This window comes from Nelumbo nucifera, chromosome 1 (assembly GCF_055504915.1).
Source record: "Nelumbo nucifera cultivar China Antique chromosome 1, China Antique-T2T, whole genome shotgun sequence".
In the NCBI taxonomy this organism is placed as follows: domain Eukaryota; kingdom Viridiplantae; phylum Streptophyta; class Magnoliopsida; order Proteales; family Nelumbonaceae; genus Nelumbo; species Nelumbo nucifera.
Window position 1 is genome coordinate 204,728,584 of NC_142649.1, and position 19,077 is coordinate 204,747,660.

A 19,077-nucleotide genomic window follows, 5' to 3' on the forward strand; every position below is an offset into this window, starting at 1 on the left:
AGGTTTTATAACATTCTAAATTAAAAGTAAATGAGTGGGTTTAAGGCAAATTACCTTCATCAGGCTTTGCTAGACTTCTTCATTTGAGGTAGGATTTTTTGTCAATGGATCTACAATCACACCTGTATAGTTAAGGAGGGTTAAGTACCGCTTCCGACGCTGTCTAAGTACATTATACTTGTTTTTGAACTGAGCATGGACATAACTCCTGTCATGTTTCTCGTTAAATTTTTGACGTATGTACTTCCACCCTTCTGCGTTAAAGGAAGATGTAGGACTATTGTTTGCCCTAACTTGGTCCACTATAAGATTAATGAAGGTTTCCTCCTCTGCATCAGACCACTGCGCACAATCGAGACCTAGTTTGAGTTCTTCACTATCTAACTCGGTTGCCATCCTGCCATCAAACCCGCTAAGCTTAATTTTGTTATTGTGAATAATGCTCTAAAGACTTTAATGGGTTATGCAATTTATCAACCAACCATTTCTAATACTAACATAACAAACAAATCCTCAATTAAAACATAATATATCTAATGTGTTTCTCTACTCATTTGTGTCATATCTAATGTGTTTCAATCAACCATCACATTAAAGGTTTTTTCCTCAGACATTCAAGAAAAGTTATAGAATTTCTCAATGAGGCATTAGATGAACATTAAGTTTTTTCCTCGCTAGAGATCTGGTAGAGGAAAAAAGTTACATGTTAGGAGTTGGGATTTACAGAGAGTAAAGTCGTGGATCTAAAGAGAGTAATTAAAGGGGGAGGGAGAGGCCATAAAGTAGGCGGCTAACTTAAGATTGAGATAATGGAAGAGTGTAACTAAAAAATGAAGTGACTTAATTCATGAGTGATGAAGTTACTTAATTCATGAGTGTTTGACTAACTTATATTGGCAGTCAAGTTCTGCTGATCATGGCAATGGATTAGAAAACAATTAAGTGAAGATCTCAAAAAAGTGAAATTATTTAAATATTGAAATACAGTTGTCTTTACATTGGTAGCAACATGACATTCAATCAAAGCCAACCATCATTGAAGAATGTATGTAGTCGGCAATATTGCGCCAGCTTTAAGACTGCTTCAATTGTGATATATCAGTTAAAGCAGATATGTAGGGAGTTAAACATAATTTAGATGTAGGTGGTAATTATTATTGATAAATCAGACTTTACTACAAAAAAGAGAAGGGGATAAAGAATCCATCTAAAAAAAAAGAAAAAAAAAAAAGAGTTGGGAATAAAGAACCTAATACAATTTTGGTTATCAAAGAAACAAATCTGGAAAACCTATCGTAAATCTTTCTAAAAGTATTATGGTATCAAAAGCTAGACATTGCACCAATCCAACCCAAAGAGATTGATATCTCTTGAGATAAAGAAGTGGAGGCAACTATACAAACTGATGGAAATGAATACCTACTTTAGGTTGTGAATTGCCTGTTACAGCTTGAACAGATATGTTGCTATTTGACTTTCGTATATGCCAGTAAGGTTACTTATAAAGAAAAAAGAAAAAGTGGAGTAAGTTTATCCTATTAAATATCCTCTACATACCAAAATATGCAGTCTCTTTTGTCAATCAATATCCAAACCATCTAAGTAGGGTTTTAACTTCCTTCTATAGCAATATTTCTACCAGAAAACACCTAATTTAAATTGCCATTCAAAGAGAGGTGGTGGAAGGGAACATTTTGGCCAACAAAAGTCTCTACCTGTTTATCCTTCCCTTGCCTGGAAATGTGGTGGAAATACTAAGCGGTCACTCATGGGTTCTTGAAGGAAGAGAAGATGTTCTTGGTCCAGTGGAGTACATGAATGGGATGTTATTCTAATTAAGAGAACATGGAGCACTAAGGGACAGAGTCTGGTGTTGAGGATGTTTGGATCAGATATATTATGTTTTAATTTATCAATCAACCATCACATTAAAGCAGAGTCTTCAAATCAAACAGGGACTTTCATAAGTTGCAAGCAACATAATGATACAGACATCAGTTAATGAGTTCTTTACTAGGCACTAAGGGACTTTCCAACCCAAGAATTCTGAGCAGATATCTTAATTCGATCTATTAATGAGTTCTTTACATGATCAATGTATACAAATGGAGGTGCTACAACAACATATGCATCATTCAAAAAAAAGAAAATAAGGAACTAAAATAGATTTTTTGCCTTTTAACATCCAAGCAATGCTAGTAGAAGTGAAAGGGATCAGGAAAAGTTTGGATCAAGATATTCTATAGCAGTCAAAGATAATTTTCTTCTTGTTGCATTGTAGAAGTAACATTTACTAAAGGAAAGGAGAACCAATAAAAGACGCATGCTGAGGCTTAGAAATAATGGAGGAATGGTAAAAGTAGTCAAGCAGAAAAATAGTTATCTCACCAACATCAGTTTTGTTTGTTTTTTGCATAAAACAAAGTCTAGAAACGAGTTTTCACAGAGGAAAAACTTTCGGCGATGAGTTTACATAGAGAAAACAAGTTTACACAAAGGAAAAAAAATCTAAAAACAAACCTCTCCTGGCAATGACTAACCTCCTCTGGTGACAACCAACCTCTTCCAGCAACGGCAGTGACAAAGAAACGAGTAGAGGTTACAGAGGTTGTCTATGAGAGGAGAGAACTTTCGGCAGCAAGAAGAAAGAGTTAGAATGTTCAAGTGACATTCTAACCCTACCACTCGTTGGGTTAATGTTCCGGTGGGCCGAAAAGCATCGGAACATTCCCACTAGTCCCAATTCATCTTACAGGTAAGCGCCATGTAGGATACACGTATTCACCATCTCAGTGAACCGTTGGGGGCAACGGTTCACCGATGCATGAAACGCCAAATTTGACGTTTCATGCATCAGTGAGGTTCCGATTTACGAGGCATGCCTATGGTTAAAGTGTTTTTTCAAAAAACGCCTGAACCAAACAATCATGTATATGGGCGTTTGTTGAAATGCCTATGTGGATCCGACGTGGCACCATTTTCAGAAAAACGGCCACACTTCCAAACATCCTCCTAATTGGACATTGGTCCTCAATAGCCATTCCTCCCAAGTGTTTTGACTATGTGAGAATTGAGATAGAATTTGAAACACCTAGATAATGTAATAACCACAAAGAAATTTTTTAATGGCTATTGGATTGTCAAAATGTGTTAAAAATGCAATCAAAAGACTCTAATTAGTAATTAATAACATAAAAGAAAAGCAAAAAATGAAATATCAATTGGACAAAAAACAATGTACTTAGTGATTTGTGAGTTGGGTCAGGTTAGGTCAATATCGGGGTGTTATAGGGTCAGTGCAGGTTCAAGAATTACAATTTGTTAAGTTGGGCTAAGTTGGGGGCAAACTGGCACTAAACCTCACCCATTAACATCCCTAATTTTTTTTGTCCTCATAAATACAACACAATCATGTTACCTCAAAAATATAAACAAAATAAATAAAAAGGAACCATTTTTTTAATGATAACTATTACGCATACCATGTAAATGACATGGATTTTGAGCTTTTGCACAGCAGCTACTGCATATTTAATAGTTTGATCATCAAACGTTAAAAAGAGGAAGCTGAATTTTGATGGTAGTAGTGAAGGTAACCCCGGCCCCTCAGGCACTAGAGGGGTCTTTAGGAATGAGGTGGGTGCGATTGTTGCCATGTTCTCAGGCCCAATTGGGGAAGGATCCCTCAGTCCGAGCTTAAGTCTTGGCAGTCTCAGAAGGTGCCAAAAAGGCCAAGGAGCTTAACTTAAGACGGTTGATTATTGAGGGAGATTTGAAGTTGGTAATAGACTGGTTGCAAAAAGAGGAGAGAAGCATGTGGAGCTACCTGAATGAAAAGAGAGTATTTAAATGGCTAACCCGGGATATGACAGTGAGGGTACAATGGGTTAAGAGATGTGCCAATTCCTTTGCAGATGCACTAGCCAAACAAGGGGTGGGAAGAAATCATTTGTTCTGGGCTTGTTTGTAATGTCTTAACTCTTAATTTTGGGGGAGTTAAGAGAGTTTATCTCCCCCTACTTCTATACCTATCTCTTATTTCTCATTAACGAATTGTTTCTGTTATTGATAAAAAAAAACATCTCAACCCCCTTTATAAAATAAGCAGTATGAGCAGTAAAAAGTTCATGTTTCCCATCCACGTTTGCAAAAGAATTCCATCCATTGAGGTTTTAGAGTCATATTTGCCCTATTCTTTAGAGCTGTTAAGCTGTCTAGGGAATTTGGTGGCCAACTAGGCCAGTTGCCCTTAATTTCATGTAAAAAATAATATCTGATTGGTAGATCAGTGCAGCTCACTAACTGAATGGCCTGACACACCCCCAAAAAAAAGGAAAGAATAACATGAACAGCAGGATACATGAATGAAAAGGTTGCCTTTTACTTTTCTTGGTGACTGGTGAGGATGCGACTTTCATGATAATATGCATCTTCAAACACTGCCTCCCAATGGAGAATTCCCACCTGTAAGTCTAGTAGAAAATATTTCAATGCAATAAGTGAAACGAAGAAAAACCTCCACATAAAGCAGCAAAACCAACCAAATAACCAAAATCCAGACCAAAAAGTGTATCTTTCAATTTACTTTAAAGAAGTGAAAACAAAAGCAAGGGGGTAATCCATTCAGAAGAGGCATACACAAAAACACAAGGTTCTATCACCCAGAGCTATTATTTTACATATCAAATACATAAATATGTACATACATAATTCATATTGATCGGTAACACATGCATATACATATACATACATAGGATTGATACACCATATTTTTCTCAGAACAAAAGAAAAAAAAAAACATACTACAAATAGGAGTGCAACTCAGATTGGCCCGAGTTAATAGGTCAGGCCAAAGAGACCCAAGTTGCATCCCTAACCACAAACCATGGTGATCAGTTTTTCAATCCCAAAGAGAGGAATATTACTTTCCTCGCCTTAAGGGATAATAATGGCCAAGAGAGGTAGTTTTAAATAGAAATTTTCTGTAAATAGCCAATTTTCTTATCTATTTATATATCTAGTACACTCTTTTTTTTATAAATATATCTAGTACACTCTTTAATCATTCATAAACAAACAAACAAACAGGGAGAACTCTAAATCAGTTATGAGATAAGCTACACAGCAAGGGGGTTTTCTAGGTGTCTTTCAAATGAAGCAGAATCTCCGATACAAATGACCAAGCACTTCCTTGATCCACAGGGAAAAGGACATTTAGGATAATCTCATACATGCTACCACTACTAGATAGGGCTATCAATAGCCTCGATCAACCCGAGAGATATGAATCAATCCAACCTCATTACAAAGGGTCAGTGGTCAGTTCTGGGTCTGCATTCGAGGTTAGCTGTGTTTTGAAACATATCAGGGTGGTTGGTTGCATGCCCTTTGTACAGTATCTGAATGTACAGGGGAGCCTTATGCTTTTTGTATTCATTAATGAAATACTTTACAGTTTCAAAAGAAAAAGTTTGTACAGTATCTGAATGAAATACTTTTCTTAGAAAGCACCACCAGAATTTTATGTAGAAAGTTTTTTATAGTAAAAAATCATTAAAAAAGAAAAATAGAAAACAGATATAACCAAAGATGATAAGGCATCACTGAGACACCCCCACACCAAAACCCTACCAATACACCTTCAGCTTAATAAAACCATATATCATCAAAAGAACAATCAAATCCTTAACTCATATCCCCCTACCAACTTCTTAATTCAATCAAAACATAATACCTACTCCATGAACCAATAGTACAAATTAACCCTCAAAATCCTAGCACACCCTTAACTTTTTTCAAACCAATTTGGCCCCCACCCTGCATTCCTTTTGTACAATATAGCCAGCACAACCTAACCAATACAACTTTGAAATACACACTAAACCATACAACAGACCCCAACTTCTCTCCTTTCCACCTTATTATGATAACTCTCTCCTAAGTCCTACCTACTTGAAGGATTACCTAAAATCTTATTCCATGGTCGTTTCTTTCAAGTATAATTTTTCCACTAATTGTGTCTAAGTCAAACCAAAGAACCCATAATTATGTTGATAATATGGGGCAGATAAGGTATCAATTGAGTATTTGGGACCAGTCCCAGATACTAGTCCATCCTAGTAGGTCAAGTCGATTCTTGAGTTCTAAAACACTGCTTGCACCATTAACAAGAATCCATAAACGGGGAAAAACGTACAATAAGATGAACTGATAGGTCTACATGGACATAATGGTATCGGTATCGCCATGAAGAGTCAAAATCAGTAAGTAGGTTACTGTTCAATGAAGATGTAACAAGCCCTAACGTCTAAAAGAATACCAATTCGAAAAACATCGCAAATCCACGGAATTTTCTAGTTCTGCTAGGTTTTCAATAGCAATAACCCAAGATAGACACATCAGAGTTCCAATTTATGAAACAAATAAACCTCATAGAAAGAAACATAATCACCACTCCACCATAATATTGTAAGCACATACAAACTTAGAAAAATGGAGGAGAAGAAAAAAAAAATTCCCAATTCAATATATCGCTTCAACCATATAGTCCGCAGTCGAGCTAAACTGATACCTGAAAGAACAAACTGAATAAGGAACTCAGTACATTCAAACCCTTGATCTATAAATACATCTTTTTGCTATTCCACGGAGACAAAATCATCTCTAGAAACTCTAAAAGAGAACCATAGGATTTCCGGGGCACGACTATTTACATTCTTTTCTTCGTTTTTCCCTTTATAACATATCATTTATCATTAATGTGAGAGTTTGATGAACCTGGAACGGGCTAAGTTGCCTTGCTTAGAGCTCATGCGCTTGTTAAGGCCGCGCAAGCTCTTCGGTGGTTCTGAACGCTGTTGCGTTGAAGTGGCGGTAGAGGTAAAGGTGGTGGTAATGCCGATGTCGTTGCTGTTGCTGCTCGACACCCGTGACGATGCCGCCATTTTCCTCTCTCTCTTCTCAGTCTCTTTCTCCTCTATGAATTATGGAATTCAGATTAGCTGAACGCGATGGCTGTTCAGCCAGGGCCCATAAATTTATTATCTCATCATTGATTCCACAGCCCGCGCTCAACAGCCATTCCGTTCAGCCAAACCTTGCTAAAGACCCGCACGATTCGAGTCCAAATTTTCTACGCTTTTTAAACCTTGCCAAGGAGTCGAACGATTCGAGTCCGAATTTTCTACGCTTTTTCTTCAACACCAGTGAATGACCCCGTATTAAGTACGGAAAATAGTAATTTTAAATTTACATTATAGAATTAAAAATGTTAAATTTATATTTATTAAGATTTAAAATTATTATTAAAACTTTAAGAAATATTTATTTCAAAAAATAGTTTTTCAATAATTATTAGAATATGCTCTTTTTATGATACCTAGAGGGTTAACAATTAATTGAGATTGATAAATATAGGTATAAGTGGTTGTGGATAACCATTTTTGTATTTTTTACATTTTTATGAATGGATTGAAAATGATGATAGTGAGTTGTGGATTTTAACAGTAACTTCTCAGAAAAATGTCACGCATTTAGCTTTCCAAAAAAATGAGAAGGCCATATGTCTGAATGGTGGTGAAAAACTGGAGGAAGAGTTAGAAAGAATATGGAAGCAGATATGTGCATTATCGAAGGAGTATAAAGCAAAGGAGGAGGGGTTAGATGGTAGGGAACTTGAAGCAAATCCTCAGAACAAGGAGTGTTATAGAAGTTCTATGTTGGGGGAAGTGGGTGAAGTCAGTGGGTTGGCTAAAAAGACAGGGGAAAGTGAAAAGGAAAAAGAAAAAGATATTAGAAGTGATGAAACTAATATCAAAGATAGAGGGTGATATCGAGTTTAGTGGAAGGGAGAGAGAAGGAAGAGTTATTTGTGAGATGGAACCAGGTTAGAAAGGGGCATTTGAAAGGAGCCTTACTATGAAAATCATTAGTTGGAATGTGAAAGGGTTAGGGAGTACAAGAAAAATAAGGGCAATTAAAGACATGCTGAGAAGAGAGAAGCCTAATATAGCCATGTTACAGAAACCAGGTTGGCAGATTTGGATAGAAGATGGGTTAAAAGTGTGTGGAAATCACGAGGAGTTTACTGGACTTTAGCTCCCTCATGGGGAGCCTCATGAAAGATAGTTACATTGTGGAGGAAAGATGTTGTAGAATTAGTGGAAGAACTTATAGGGAGATACTCTGTGTCATTAAAATTCAAAAATGTGGAAGACATATTCATTTGGGTGTTAACTAATGTCTACAGGAAAAATGGTTATAGAGAAAATAAAGGAAATGTGGGAGGAGTTGTATGCAATACAAGGCTTGTGGGATGGCCCGTGGTGCCTGGGTGGAAGGGATTTCAACATAATTAAGTTTTGTAATGAATCAAATAATCCCAAAGAACAATTACTATAAGCATGAGAAATTTCAATGAATTAATTAACACATGTGGTCTAAAGGAAATACCCCTTCTACAAGCTAATTTTACATGGTCCAATTTCCAAGAAAAGTCTCCCCCCCCCCTTGCTCCAAACTTGATAGATTCCTTTTTAATGTAGAGTGGGAGGACCATTGGAGGAATTCGGTGGCTAAAGTCCTTCCTAGAGTTACATCTTATCATTGCCCTATTCTATTAGGTCAAGAAACTATAGGCTTTGGACCACAACCCTTTAGATTTGATAACATGTAGCTGATTCATCCGGGCTTTAAACGAAAGGTTAATGAGTAGTGGAATGAAGACTTGAGAAGGGTAAAGTGGAAAGGTGTAAGATTCCACAAAACGTTAAAGACACAAATGGATCAAAGAAAATGACGGCAATACAAAATTTTTCCATGCATTGGCTAATGGGAGGAGAAGAAAAAATTGTGTGGCCAAATTAGAAGTGAATGGGGAGAAAGTCACAAATCAAGATGAGATAGCCAAAGTGTTGGTGGAACACTTTGAATCAATAGCAGGGAAGCCATCGAATAATAGACTAAGGTTGGAAGGTCTAGATTGGCCCAGGTTGTCTAAAGAGCAAGTAATCTGGTTAGAGAGAAGCTTTGAAGAAGAGGAAATCAAGCATGCAGTGTTTTCAATGAAAAGATTCAAAGCCCCTGGGCCAGATGGCTTCACCATGGCTTTTTATCAAGATTGGTGGAATGCGGTAAGAGAAGACCTTTGTACTATATTCAAGGAATTTGAGGATAATAACAAAGTAAGCCCTGGAGTTAATGCTACTTTCATAACTCTAATTCATACGAAGAAAAAAGCAAAAAATCTTAAAGATTTTAAGTCGATCAGTTTGGTGACTAGCATTTACAAAATCCTAACTAAAGTGTTATCTTTTAGGACTAAAGTAGTGCTACCCTCCATCACTAGTCAAGCCCAAGGAGCATTCGTGCAAGGGAGACAAATAACATATCAAATCCTAATAGCTAATGAGTGTGTGGAGGATATGAGAAAGTCCAAAAAATAAGGTTTTGTGTGTAAATTGGATTTAAAAAAGGTCTATGATTATGTGGATTGGAGTTTCTTGTTAGAGATCCTAGGGTGTTGTGGTTTTGGATTTAGATGGTGTAATTAGATAAAGGGCTGCATAAGCTCTTGCCATTTTTTCGGTCTTGGTTAATGGAAGGAGTAGTGAGAGGTTGGAGGATAGGAAGAAATGGTATTAGGGTGACCCACTTACAATTTGCTGGTGACCTAATAATCTTTTGTGAAGGGGGGGGGATAGGGGAACAATAAGTAATTTCAAACTTTTGATAAAGCACTTTAAGAGAGTATTAAATATTAAAATAAACATGGAAAAGAGCTACGTGGTATGTGTAAATTTGGATGAAAGTACCATCGAATCTGTAGCTGAGTGTCTAGGTTGTCCCATTTCCTCTTGGCCCTTACAATATTTAGGTCTGCCTCTAGGAGCCAACCCAAAAGAGAGCACCTGTTGGACCCCAGTTCTGGAAAAGTTTGAGAAAATGTTAGGCTCGTGGAAATGGAACTATATTTCCTTAGGGGGTAGAGTAACATTATTGAAAGCTTCCTTAGCAAATCTGTCAATTACTTCTTTGTGTTTAGGATTCCTATTAGGGAGGCCAAGAAGTTGGAGAATTTTTCTTTGGTATCTAGGGGAGGAAAAAAATGATCACTTAATAAATTGGGGAATAGTGTATAGGAGGATGGGTTGGGTCTGAGGAATTTAATTTTGAAGAATAAAGCACTCATAGGAAAATGGTTATGGATATGGCCCTTAGAACAGGAGAGATTATGGCATGAAGTGATAGATAGTACATGGCAACTCGGGAAATGGATGGGATGCCGGTGTATTGCGTCGAGCCACGTTGGCAACTCCTTGAAAAGCAATTCAGAGTATTCTTCATAATTTCCTAAACTATATTAGGTATGATGTCAATTATGGTACTTCTGTTTTATTTTAGGAAAACATTTGGGTGGGCAATTATGCCCTTAAGGACAGTTTCCCTTCTCTCTTTTCCCTTTCTTGCTAGAAGGATAAAGCAATCTCTCACTTTCTTCCAACGTCTGTTTCTCCATCATCTCTGAATTGAGACTTTGGGTTTCGTAGGGGTTTGAGGGATAATGAACTCTCTTGTGTTCCATACCTTTTATCACTACTTGAAAGTGTTTTTCTAGACCCTCTCAGATCTGATGTAAGACTTTGGTCCCCTAATCCAAAAGGCTACTTCACGTATGCCTCATTCTTTAAGTTCATTTGCTATCTCTTGGGACAATTGGGTTTTTCAGCTAAGGAGATTTGGTTTAAACCTGTACCTCCTAAAATTATTATTTTCTACTAGGAGGTGTTCTATAGGGAAATCAACACCTCATACTTATTGCAAAAGAAAAAGCCTTTTATGTGTCTGTCTCCTAATTAGTGTGTACTTTGCAAGGCTAATGGTGAGGATTGCTCTCACTTACTTTTAACCAATTCTTTTTTTTATGCTATTTGGGGTTGGATCTTTGCCTTGTTTAGATGTAGATAGAATTTGACCACAGCCGTAGATCATCTCTTTGACCCTTCCTTCTTTGTGTGGCCCACAAAAATTCATAAAACAATGTAGAGGTGCATTAGAGTTGCTGCTTTGTGGACAATTTAGGAAGAAAGAAATGTGAGGATTTTCCAAGAGAATGATAGAAATTTTTAGAATGTAAAAGATTGCATTTTGACCAGGGCAATCCATTGGCAGAGATCATTGGATTCCTTTGATGACATTTGGAGGAACTGGATAGCTATGGCTAGTAGTAGTAACAAGAAGAACAAGGTACTAGCTATGTGGGTGCCTCCTTCTGAAGGCTGGACAAAGCTGAATTTTGATGGTAGCAGCCAAGGAAATCCGTGTCCATCAGGGATAGGAGGGGTGCTAAGAGATAAAGATAGTAATATATTAGCTTTATTCTCAAGCCCCGTGGGTATAGGAGACTCTATTAGAGCTGAGCTTCTAGCTGCGGTACAAGGTATTTAGATTACAAACTAGTTAGGAGATCATAATTTGCTTATTGAAGAAGACTCCAAAGTAGTTGTGGGTTGGTTAAAAAATCCAACTTTAGTTATTTGGTGCTACATGTATTATGAGGAAAGCTAATTGGGTTTCAAGGAACATTATTGTTAATTATCAGTGGGTGGGTAGAACAGCTACTAATACCATAGCGGATGGGTTGGCTAAGCAAGGGGTTTCAAGTGAACATTTCTTATGGGCAGCTCTGTAAACTCTCATCTCCTAGTTTGATGTAGTACATTGTTGTTGTTGAGGAGAGGTACCAACTCATGCCTCTGCTTGGGTAGGCTGTTTTGTAATTTGATTTTGATTATTATTAATAAATTATCAATCATTTATAAAAAAAACATAGTAGTGAGTTGTGGATTTTAGTAGGAATTTCTCAGAAATTGACACATGTTTAGCTTTCTAGAAAATGAAAAGGCCACTTGTCTTAATGGTGATAGTGGGTTGTGGGCTTTAACAACAACTTCTTAGAAAATGCCATGCGTCTAAATTTGAAAAAGCCATGTGTCTGAATGGTGGAGGTTGTATATATATATATATATATGTATATATAGATTTCCAACCCAGGATTCGGATTCTAATTCGGGGCTTATATGTTGTTTCTAGGCATAGGCCCAACAGATTTAATGGGCTTATCACCCATACAATAAAAAAGGTTGAGTTTTAAAGCATTGATTAATGTAGCATAAAAGACATAAACCTCCTTCATTTTTTTTCTAAATATTAAACCCAAGGTTCAAAATATCGATACGCTAGATACACCGGTAGGGGCGTATCGGGCGTTTCAATACTTGTTTTTTTACTTTTTTATTTTTTTTCAAAATTGGTTCAAGGGAGTCAGTCTAGGACCCCTCCATCTCCTAAACCGGTCAGACCCCCCAATACACCCACTGTAGGAGCGTAACAGAAGGGTCCCAAAATGATACGTAACGATACTTTGAACCTTGATTAAACCCCCTCCTCTCTTTTTGAAAATGACTAATATATCCCCTATAGCGGAGTCATCAAAAAGACTCTTTTGCCCTCGCTAATTTTTCAAAAATTTAAAATAGTGGAGTAGTTTCTTTGTCATTCCAGTGTCTTTTGTGTTGGCATGCGCTTCAGGTTCAAGTTTTCCTATCAATTTACTAATCCATTGATCGGCCTCTTTAGTCTCCACTTCCTAACATGCATAAATCTCCATGGCTCTGTATTGTTAGTTCTATCTCTTGGTTTTTCTCTTAATGGTTCAAATCTCTTCTCAAACTCTACAAGTAAACCAACCTTTTAAAAAACATGGCTACACAACTCTTCTCCCTTTTATTCTTCCATTTGTCATTCATAAACATCTCTTCATCTCCTAAAGTATTGAAGAATGTAGCAAAGGTTTCAAATTTTGATACCTATATCGGGCATATCGTATTGTATCTATAAAAGGTTTGATGCAAGATACAGTGGAAAATTGGTAGTATCATATTTTTTCCACCATATCAGACCCATATCAGACTGTATATATCGGGGGTGTATCTGGCGTATCAACTAATACGCTATGAAAAAGATATGGCCAAAAACTAAAAAAAAAGGGGGAAAGCAAGTTTCTTTCCCTTGAAATAAGCCTTCTTTTCACCCCCAAATGACTCTAAAACTCCAAACCTCATTCCTAGAGTGCTAAATACACAAAAATTTGCAAGAAACAAGCGTGAATTGTTTTTTTTTTTTTAAGATTTTTCAAAAATTGAAAAAGTAAGGCAAAAATAGGTGCATTTTTCAAATTTTTATAATATCTTGTGATTTTTTTCTTGAATGTTAAATCGATATTGATCTACATTTTTTACATTCAGAATCACAACTTTTTTTGTAAAGTATATCTATGGAAATTTCATGAAGATATTGGGGGAAATATAAATTAACAAAAAATTTGAAAATATATTTTTTATATACCTATAAAGACTTAATATATTTTAGATCTACAGATTTATCTATCATATTAAAAGAGCAATTGAAATTTCTTCTTTTTTAATTTTTTATATTTTTAGAATTAAAAAATAAATAATTATTATTATATTTTATCTTTTGATCACAATGATTGAATAATATTATAATTCTATGGATGATCTATCATATCCATAGAGTAATTGAAATTTCTTCTTCAATAATTTTTTTTTATTTTTATATTTTTAGAATTAAAAATAAATAATAGTTAATTATATTTTATCATTTGATCATAATGATTGAATATATTATAATTCTATGGATGATCTATCATATCCATAAAGAAATTGAAATTTCTTCTTTAATAACTATTTTTTGAATATATTGTACAATGTTTTTTATTTTATTTTTTTAAATAAAATAAATAAATAATCATTATTAATTATATTTTCACATAGAAATTGTGCCAATGCATGTTTTATGGTTGGATATGAAAGTTGGGATTTTGCTATCCCATAAAACTTAAGAATTATAATTTATAAATTATAGTTAAGCATAGGTTTTTTAATGAAATTATACTTAACTATAATGTATTTCTTCATAAAACCATTAAAATGTATTAATTTAATGTATATATACCTCTTTGAGGTCTTATATTTAGTGTTATTGTTGTGTTTCCATACATATCCTAATTTTTCTCCGATACACATGCGTATCCCAATACGTCTCTTAAAATTGCCTTTCCAATACACTTGACATTTTTGATACTTTAAACATTGGATATAGCTTGTTGATCAATCAACCTTTTACCTTTATTTCTGAAAATTTGTGCTCCATCAAAATGAGAGCAACATATTTATGACTATGCTTGGTTTTCCATAAAGAAACAAAGAAAAAGTAAATACATCTCACTATAGAGAAAAAATATTTACAACAATCTATATTATGGTAACTTAGGTTTAATTCATAGAACAATCATGATTAGTCACTATATTGGTAGTTGTTATAGCAAATGATTTAATGGTTACTCCAAGTGAGTAAGGCCAGTTCATCAGCCTCTTTCAACCTCTATGAAGTTTTTGGGCATGGTTGATTAATATTCAATATCTCATAAATTATTGAATTTGACCTAGAGAACCAAACTTAAAAGGGCAAAATTGGATTTTTTTTAAATAAATTATGTGCACATTTGATGTTACTAGTAAGTGCGCACATGCATTGCATGTGGGAGGTTGTTGTGATAACGATTAAAGTATGAAAAATTAAAAGAAGGCTCCAATGGAGGTTCAACTCTTCAAGTAAGAGAAATCTTGAATAATGCTTTGTGGCGAACAATGACAAATTTTCAAATTAATGAATTCATTGTGTTCACCCCCCACCTTAGGGGAATCTCATAGTATCGATACACACAATACCCAAAATTCAATATTACACAATTTAGGGGGTGATACTCTTAAATTATTTATTTATTTTTTTTTTAAAGTTTCAAAGATTAAGTCAAGGCATCTCTAAGAAGGGTATTAACCCTCAAGAGTGGCTTAGATCTTAACTGGTGGTATTAGAATTGATATGTATTGTAATCTTATGATATATACCAATGTGTATCAATACTTTAAAACCTACAGAAAAATGAGCATACATTGATAGAGGTAAAGCTATGGTTCTAGTTTGTGAGAAAAAATAATGATTATAATGAAAAAGGTCAATTTTTTATGGTTGAGACCTTAAATGATGCAATGACCAAGTTAGTTGGAAGGTACTAAAAGAGTTCATAATGAATGTACCTTTCAATTCAATTGCCAGATTTGCTTTTGACTCCAAGCACATAAGCTAGAATATATGGTTTGAGTGTCATTCTCATTCCTTTACTTCACTAGATCATGGCTACTACCTTTTTTGATTTTTTGTTAGGTACATCTTAATACCCTTCCATTGCTACTGACTGAAAACGTGTAGTCGGGTAGGAAGGCACCTTTCCGGGCCTTGTAGCCTAAACTTCTTTGTAGAAGTAGAGGCTTTAAATGTAGACACATGACCTCTTTTAATAAATGGGGCTGAACCTTCTATCTATCATTGGAATTAGTAAGCCCTCCTTTGTCACATTTAATAAGCTAAATAAGTATAACACCTGCCCAAGTGGGCTAGAAGCTTCTTGATCCAACTAGGTAAAGCAATGTGTACTTGTTTAGCTTGGATCATGCATCTTGTTTCAACTAAATTGCTTTAAGCATTAAAGGGTTATTGCTACATGAACACCTTTGCTTGTCGTCTAAATTCAACATCAATAACCTAAGTTGTCAATAGGGTTTTTCCATCATGACACTGACACATTAGTTCACCTAGTCAAGGATTAAAGTATTGATATCAAGTATTGTATCAAACAACTTGGATACGTATATGCTTGGGAAATACATGGATATGCACAAAAAAAAGGAAACACTTGGATACAGTAGGGAAATGTATGCAAATTCCATAAATATATCATTAACAATAAGTTTAATGTTAAAATAACTATAAACAATATATAAATACATAGGAATTATATATTATAATGGGATATATGAAGAAAATATTACAATTAATATAACGGGATGCATAGATATTATACAATTTTATTGTTAATGCATCAATCAAGAGTCCAAGACACATATTATATGGATTTTTATAAATTCATACATGTACAAAGGCATTATTAGTTTATTTTCTATTAAAGTCCAAGGCACAAAACATATGCAACTATTATATCTGAATTATTATATCATTTTTTTCTATTTTTAATTTTTAACATTAACAAAAAATCAACTACAAAATTAATTCTTAAATGTTTGGTAAACAATAATTATGTTATTATAAAATGTAAATTAAAATATCAAGTACTAATTTATAAAAATAAATAATCTTAAAATATATCAAACATATTCAAATTTTGAAGATGCATATCATCATTAATTTTAACTACTAAAATGATTATTTCAATATTAGTATTTTTATTTTTATAAATTTTCTAAAATAAAAAAAAAAACTTTTTTATATAAATCACTACAAGAAAAATGGTCTAGACCACTAGGCGTCCACCCCCTAAACCACTACCAAGATAGATCATGACCGCCGGCTTAGATGGAAAAGATCATCGCCTTCGAAGGCCAGTCTGAAATGGCCCGAAATGCTCTAATGCGGTGGTCAATCAAAATCGTCAGCTTAGCACTAATAAATTAAGGTGGTGATTCCGACCACCACCTTAGGTCTTGTCAAACATCATTACATCTTTAGGTGATTGCCCAAACCGCCAGCTTAGATCCTATATGATCACCGCCTTAAGTTTTTTCAAACATCATTTGCATCTTTTGGTGGCGGTTTAAACCCCTGGCTCATCGAATCCTATATGACCGCCGCCTTAGGTTTGCCAAACGTCACTTCCACTTTTAAGTGATAGTCTGAACCATTGGCTTAGATCCCGTATAACTGCCAGCTGGCGACTACATGGCTGTCAACTTTGACATTTCCTTTTTTTTTTTTTAATTTTTACACCAGGTTAATTCCATCATTTTTTTGGTACCTAAACCTTAATTCCAACATTCTTCACTTTAATACTTGTTTAATACAAATCTCATAACAATTGATACATAAAAAACAACTTAAATAAAAAAATGTAATTTAAAGCAAAATCCATTAATTTTAAAAAACAATTTTATGGATGAATTTTGGATGTCCAATTATTTCAATAAAATCAGAAGTTAATTCTTCAAAAAATTGAAATACATCTTTCCTTACAATTATTTAATTCTTTAATGGTAAAATACATATATTATTATAGTCATTCAAAGATATAGAAGATTCTTATAGTATCACCTATCCATCCATGGCCATACACAATGGAAAACTATTTCTAGAAGGACCTAAGCAGTAAATTCAAATGACCAAAGTATCAAACTTGTAGAGCAAGAAGCAAAGAGGTTTACGTAAACAAAATCCATTGGATGGAACTATGGTTGAAAAACCAATAAAATATGAGACACCATACCCATCTTTCCTTCGTAGGACCTGTTTAAGGGAACCATTCACTATATATATTGTAATTGTTGCTAAATTTGTCATCTTTGCATCTGTAACTACACCATAAATTGCTAGCACATTTGGACGGTGAAGCTAACTTAGTATGTGAGCTTCCTTTCAGAAGTCTGCAATCTACAAGGAATAGAGAATTAGGACAATACATTATTCAATAGGTTCGATGTATAAATTTGCATGTATAGCACAGAAGATCTAGTCTACAAGGACAGGTATTTGCCACATGCAGGGGTGTCAATGAATCGATTTTGGGTTGGAGTCCGTCCAAATCAAAATCCATTTGGACGGATTGGACGAACCAATAAGACATATTGAATTTGGATGAATTGGACGGACCAATATAACATATTGGATTGGACCTGGTCCATCCATAATGAATTTATATTGGATTGATCCAATATTTGATCCATTGATAGAAGATAAGAACATAGTTGTTAATGGACGAGGTTTGAGTTAAAATCAATCCAAATTAACAGGAATTTGAACAGATTGAACAGTCTCTGGACCAGTCCAAAATATTCATTGGACTGGATTAGACCAGGTCCATTTGTAATGGACTCACATTAGACTGGACCGGATTGGACCAAATCCAGTCCAATTGACACCCCTAGCCACATGGAAGCAAGGATTAAAATTCAGTCATATTTTTTAAGTTTAGATGTCTTTTTCCAGTTTTGAGGAAGGCTGAATGAACTATAGATAGTAACATACTATCTAATCACAGTGAACACACAACATTTAGATACCTTGCCAAAGTAGTTTTATAAAACAATAATGGCAAAAACAAAATATAACCGAAATTGGTAAAAAAAAAAAAAAGTTTAGGTTTTCAATATGGAACCACAATTTAGCTTTATCCAGTTGACGGCAACATCAAAACCCTTCCATTTTCCATAGAAAAATTGTTCCATATGTGTGAGAATCAAGTTTTCTTATATCTTCAAGGTCAGAATTTTTAACTGTAAATAAAAAAATCCAATCATGCAACCACAATAACAACAAGACCTTCCTAAACAAAACTATCTTTTTTTTTGGTATAAAATCAAACTATCTATGATAAACTACTTGCAACTCTTTGGTAGCTAAATGAGTATAAAACATAGCCAGGTCACTATACATTCCACCAATGGCATTAGAACATTTAATTGATCCCTTGATCTCAGCCTGCCAAAACAAGCTAATTGGTCAATCGAAACCAAGAGAAGTCAACTATTAATATCATTTATTTGTCAATACACAAATACCTTATGATCTATGCTTAAGCTGGTTGCATTTTGTTGTTGGTTCTTTTCTCTGTCGGAAATGTGATTTCCTGATTGTTCTGAATCCTTGAAGGAAGAATTAGATGCAATTCTGTCGAACTTTTTAGTGAGTGGACTTGAGTTCAATTTTCCAATGCCAATGATCGATATCGGATGAACTTATCTAAGCACCCATTTCATGTCTTGGCAAGGATTTGGAAACATTTCTTCCAGCAATGAAAGAATTAAATGCAATTCCATTTGATTCTTCAACAAATGGGCTTGAACTTAACTTTTCCTCATCCATGACACCCAAAAGATATTGCAACAGATGGGCTTGCTAGGGGTTCTGAAACATCATCTCTAACTGGAG

General features: G+C 34.8%; 1 protein-coding gene across 20 annotated transcripts in view; it reads right to left on the minus strand.

The window, feature by feature from the left end:
• The window catches only part of LOC109115614 (uncharacterized), a 29,044-nt gene extending 21,883 nt beyond the window's left edge, over positions 1 to 7,161 (minus strand). Inside the window, exons 1-3 of one of the 20 annotated variants that reach the window (XR_016080957.1) lie at positions 6,778 to 7,161; positions 4,385 to 4,464; positions 55 to 397 (exon numbers count right to left, since the gene is read on the minus strand). Coding sequence is in view for 2 of the 20 variants with exons in the window: in XM_088895912.1 (XP_088752038.1) it covers positions 4,361 to 4,464; positions 6,778 to 6,944 (271 nt within the window). In the remaining 18 variants the exon portion in view is untranslated. Of the gene's footprint in view, positions 1 to 54; positions 398 to 4,360; positions 4,473 to 6,571 lie in introns of all 20 variants that reach the window. The other 19 variants (XR_016080956.1, XR_016080954.1, XR_016080952.1 and 16 more) reach the window with 19 other exon arrangements.
• Positions 7,162 to 19,077: the final 11,916 nt, after the last annotated feature.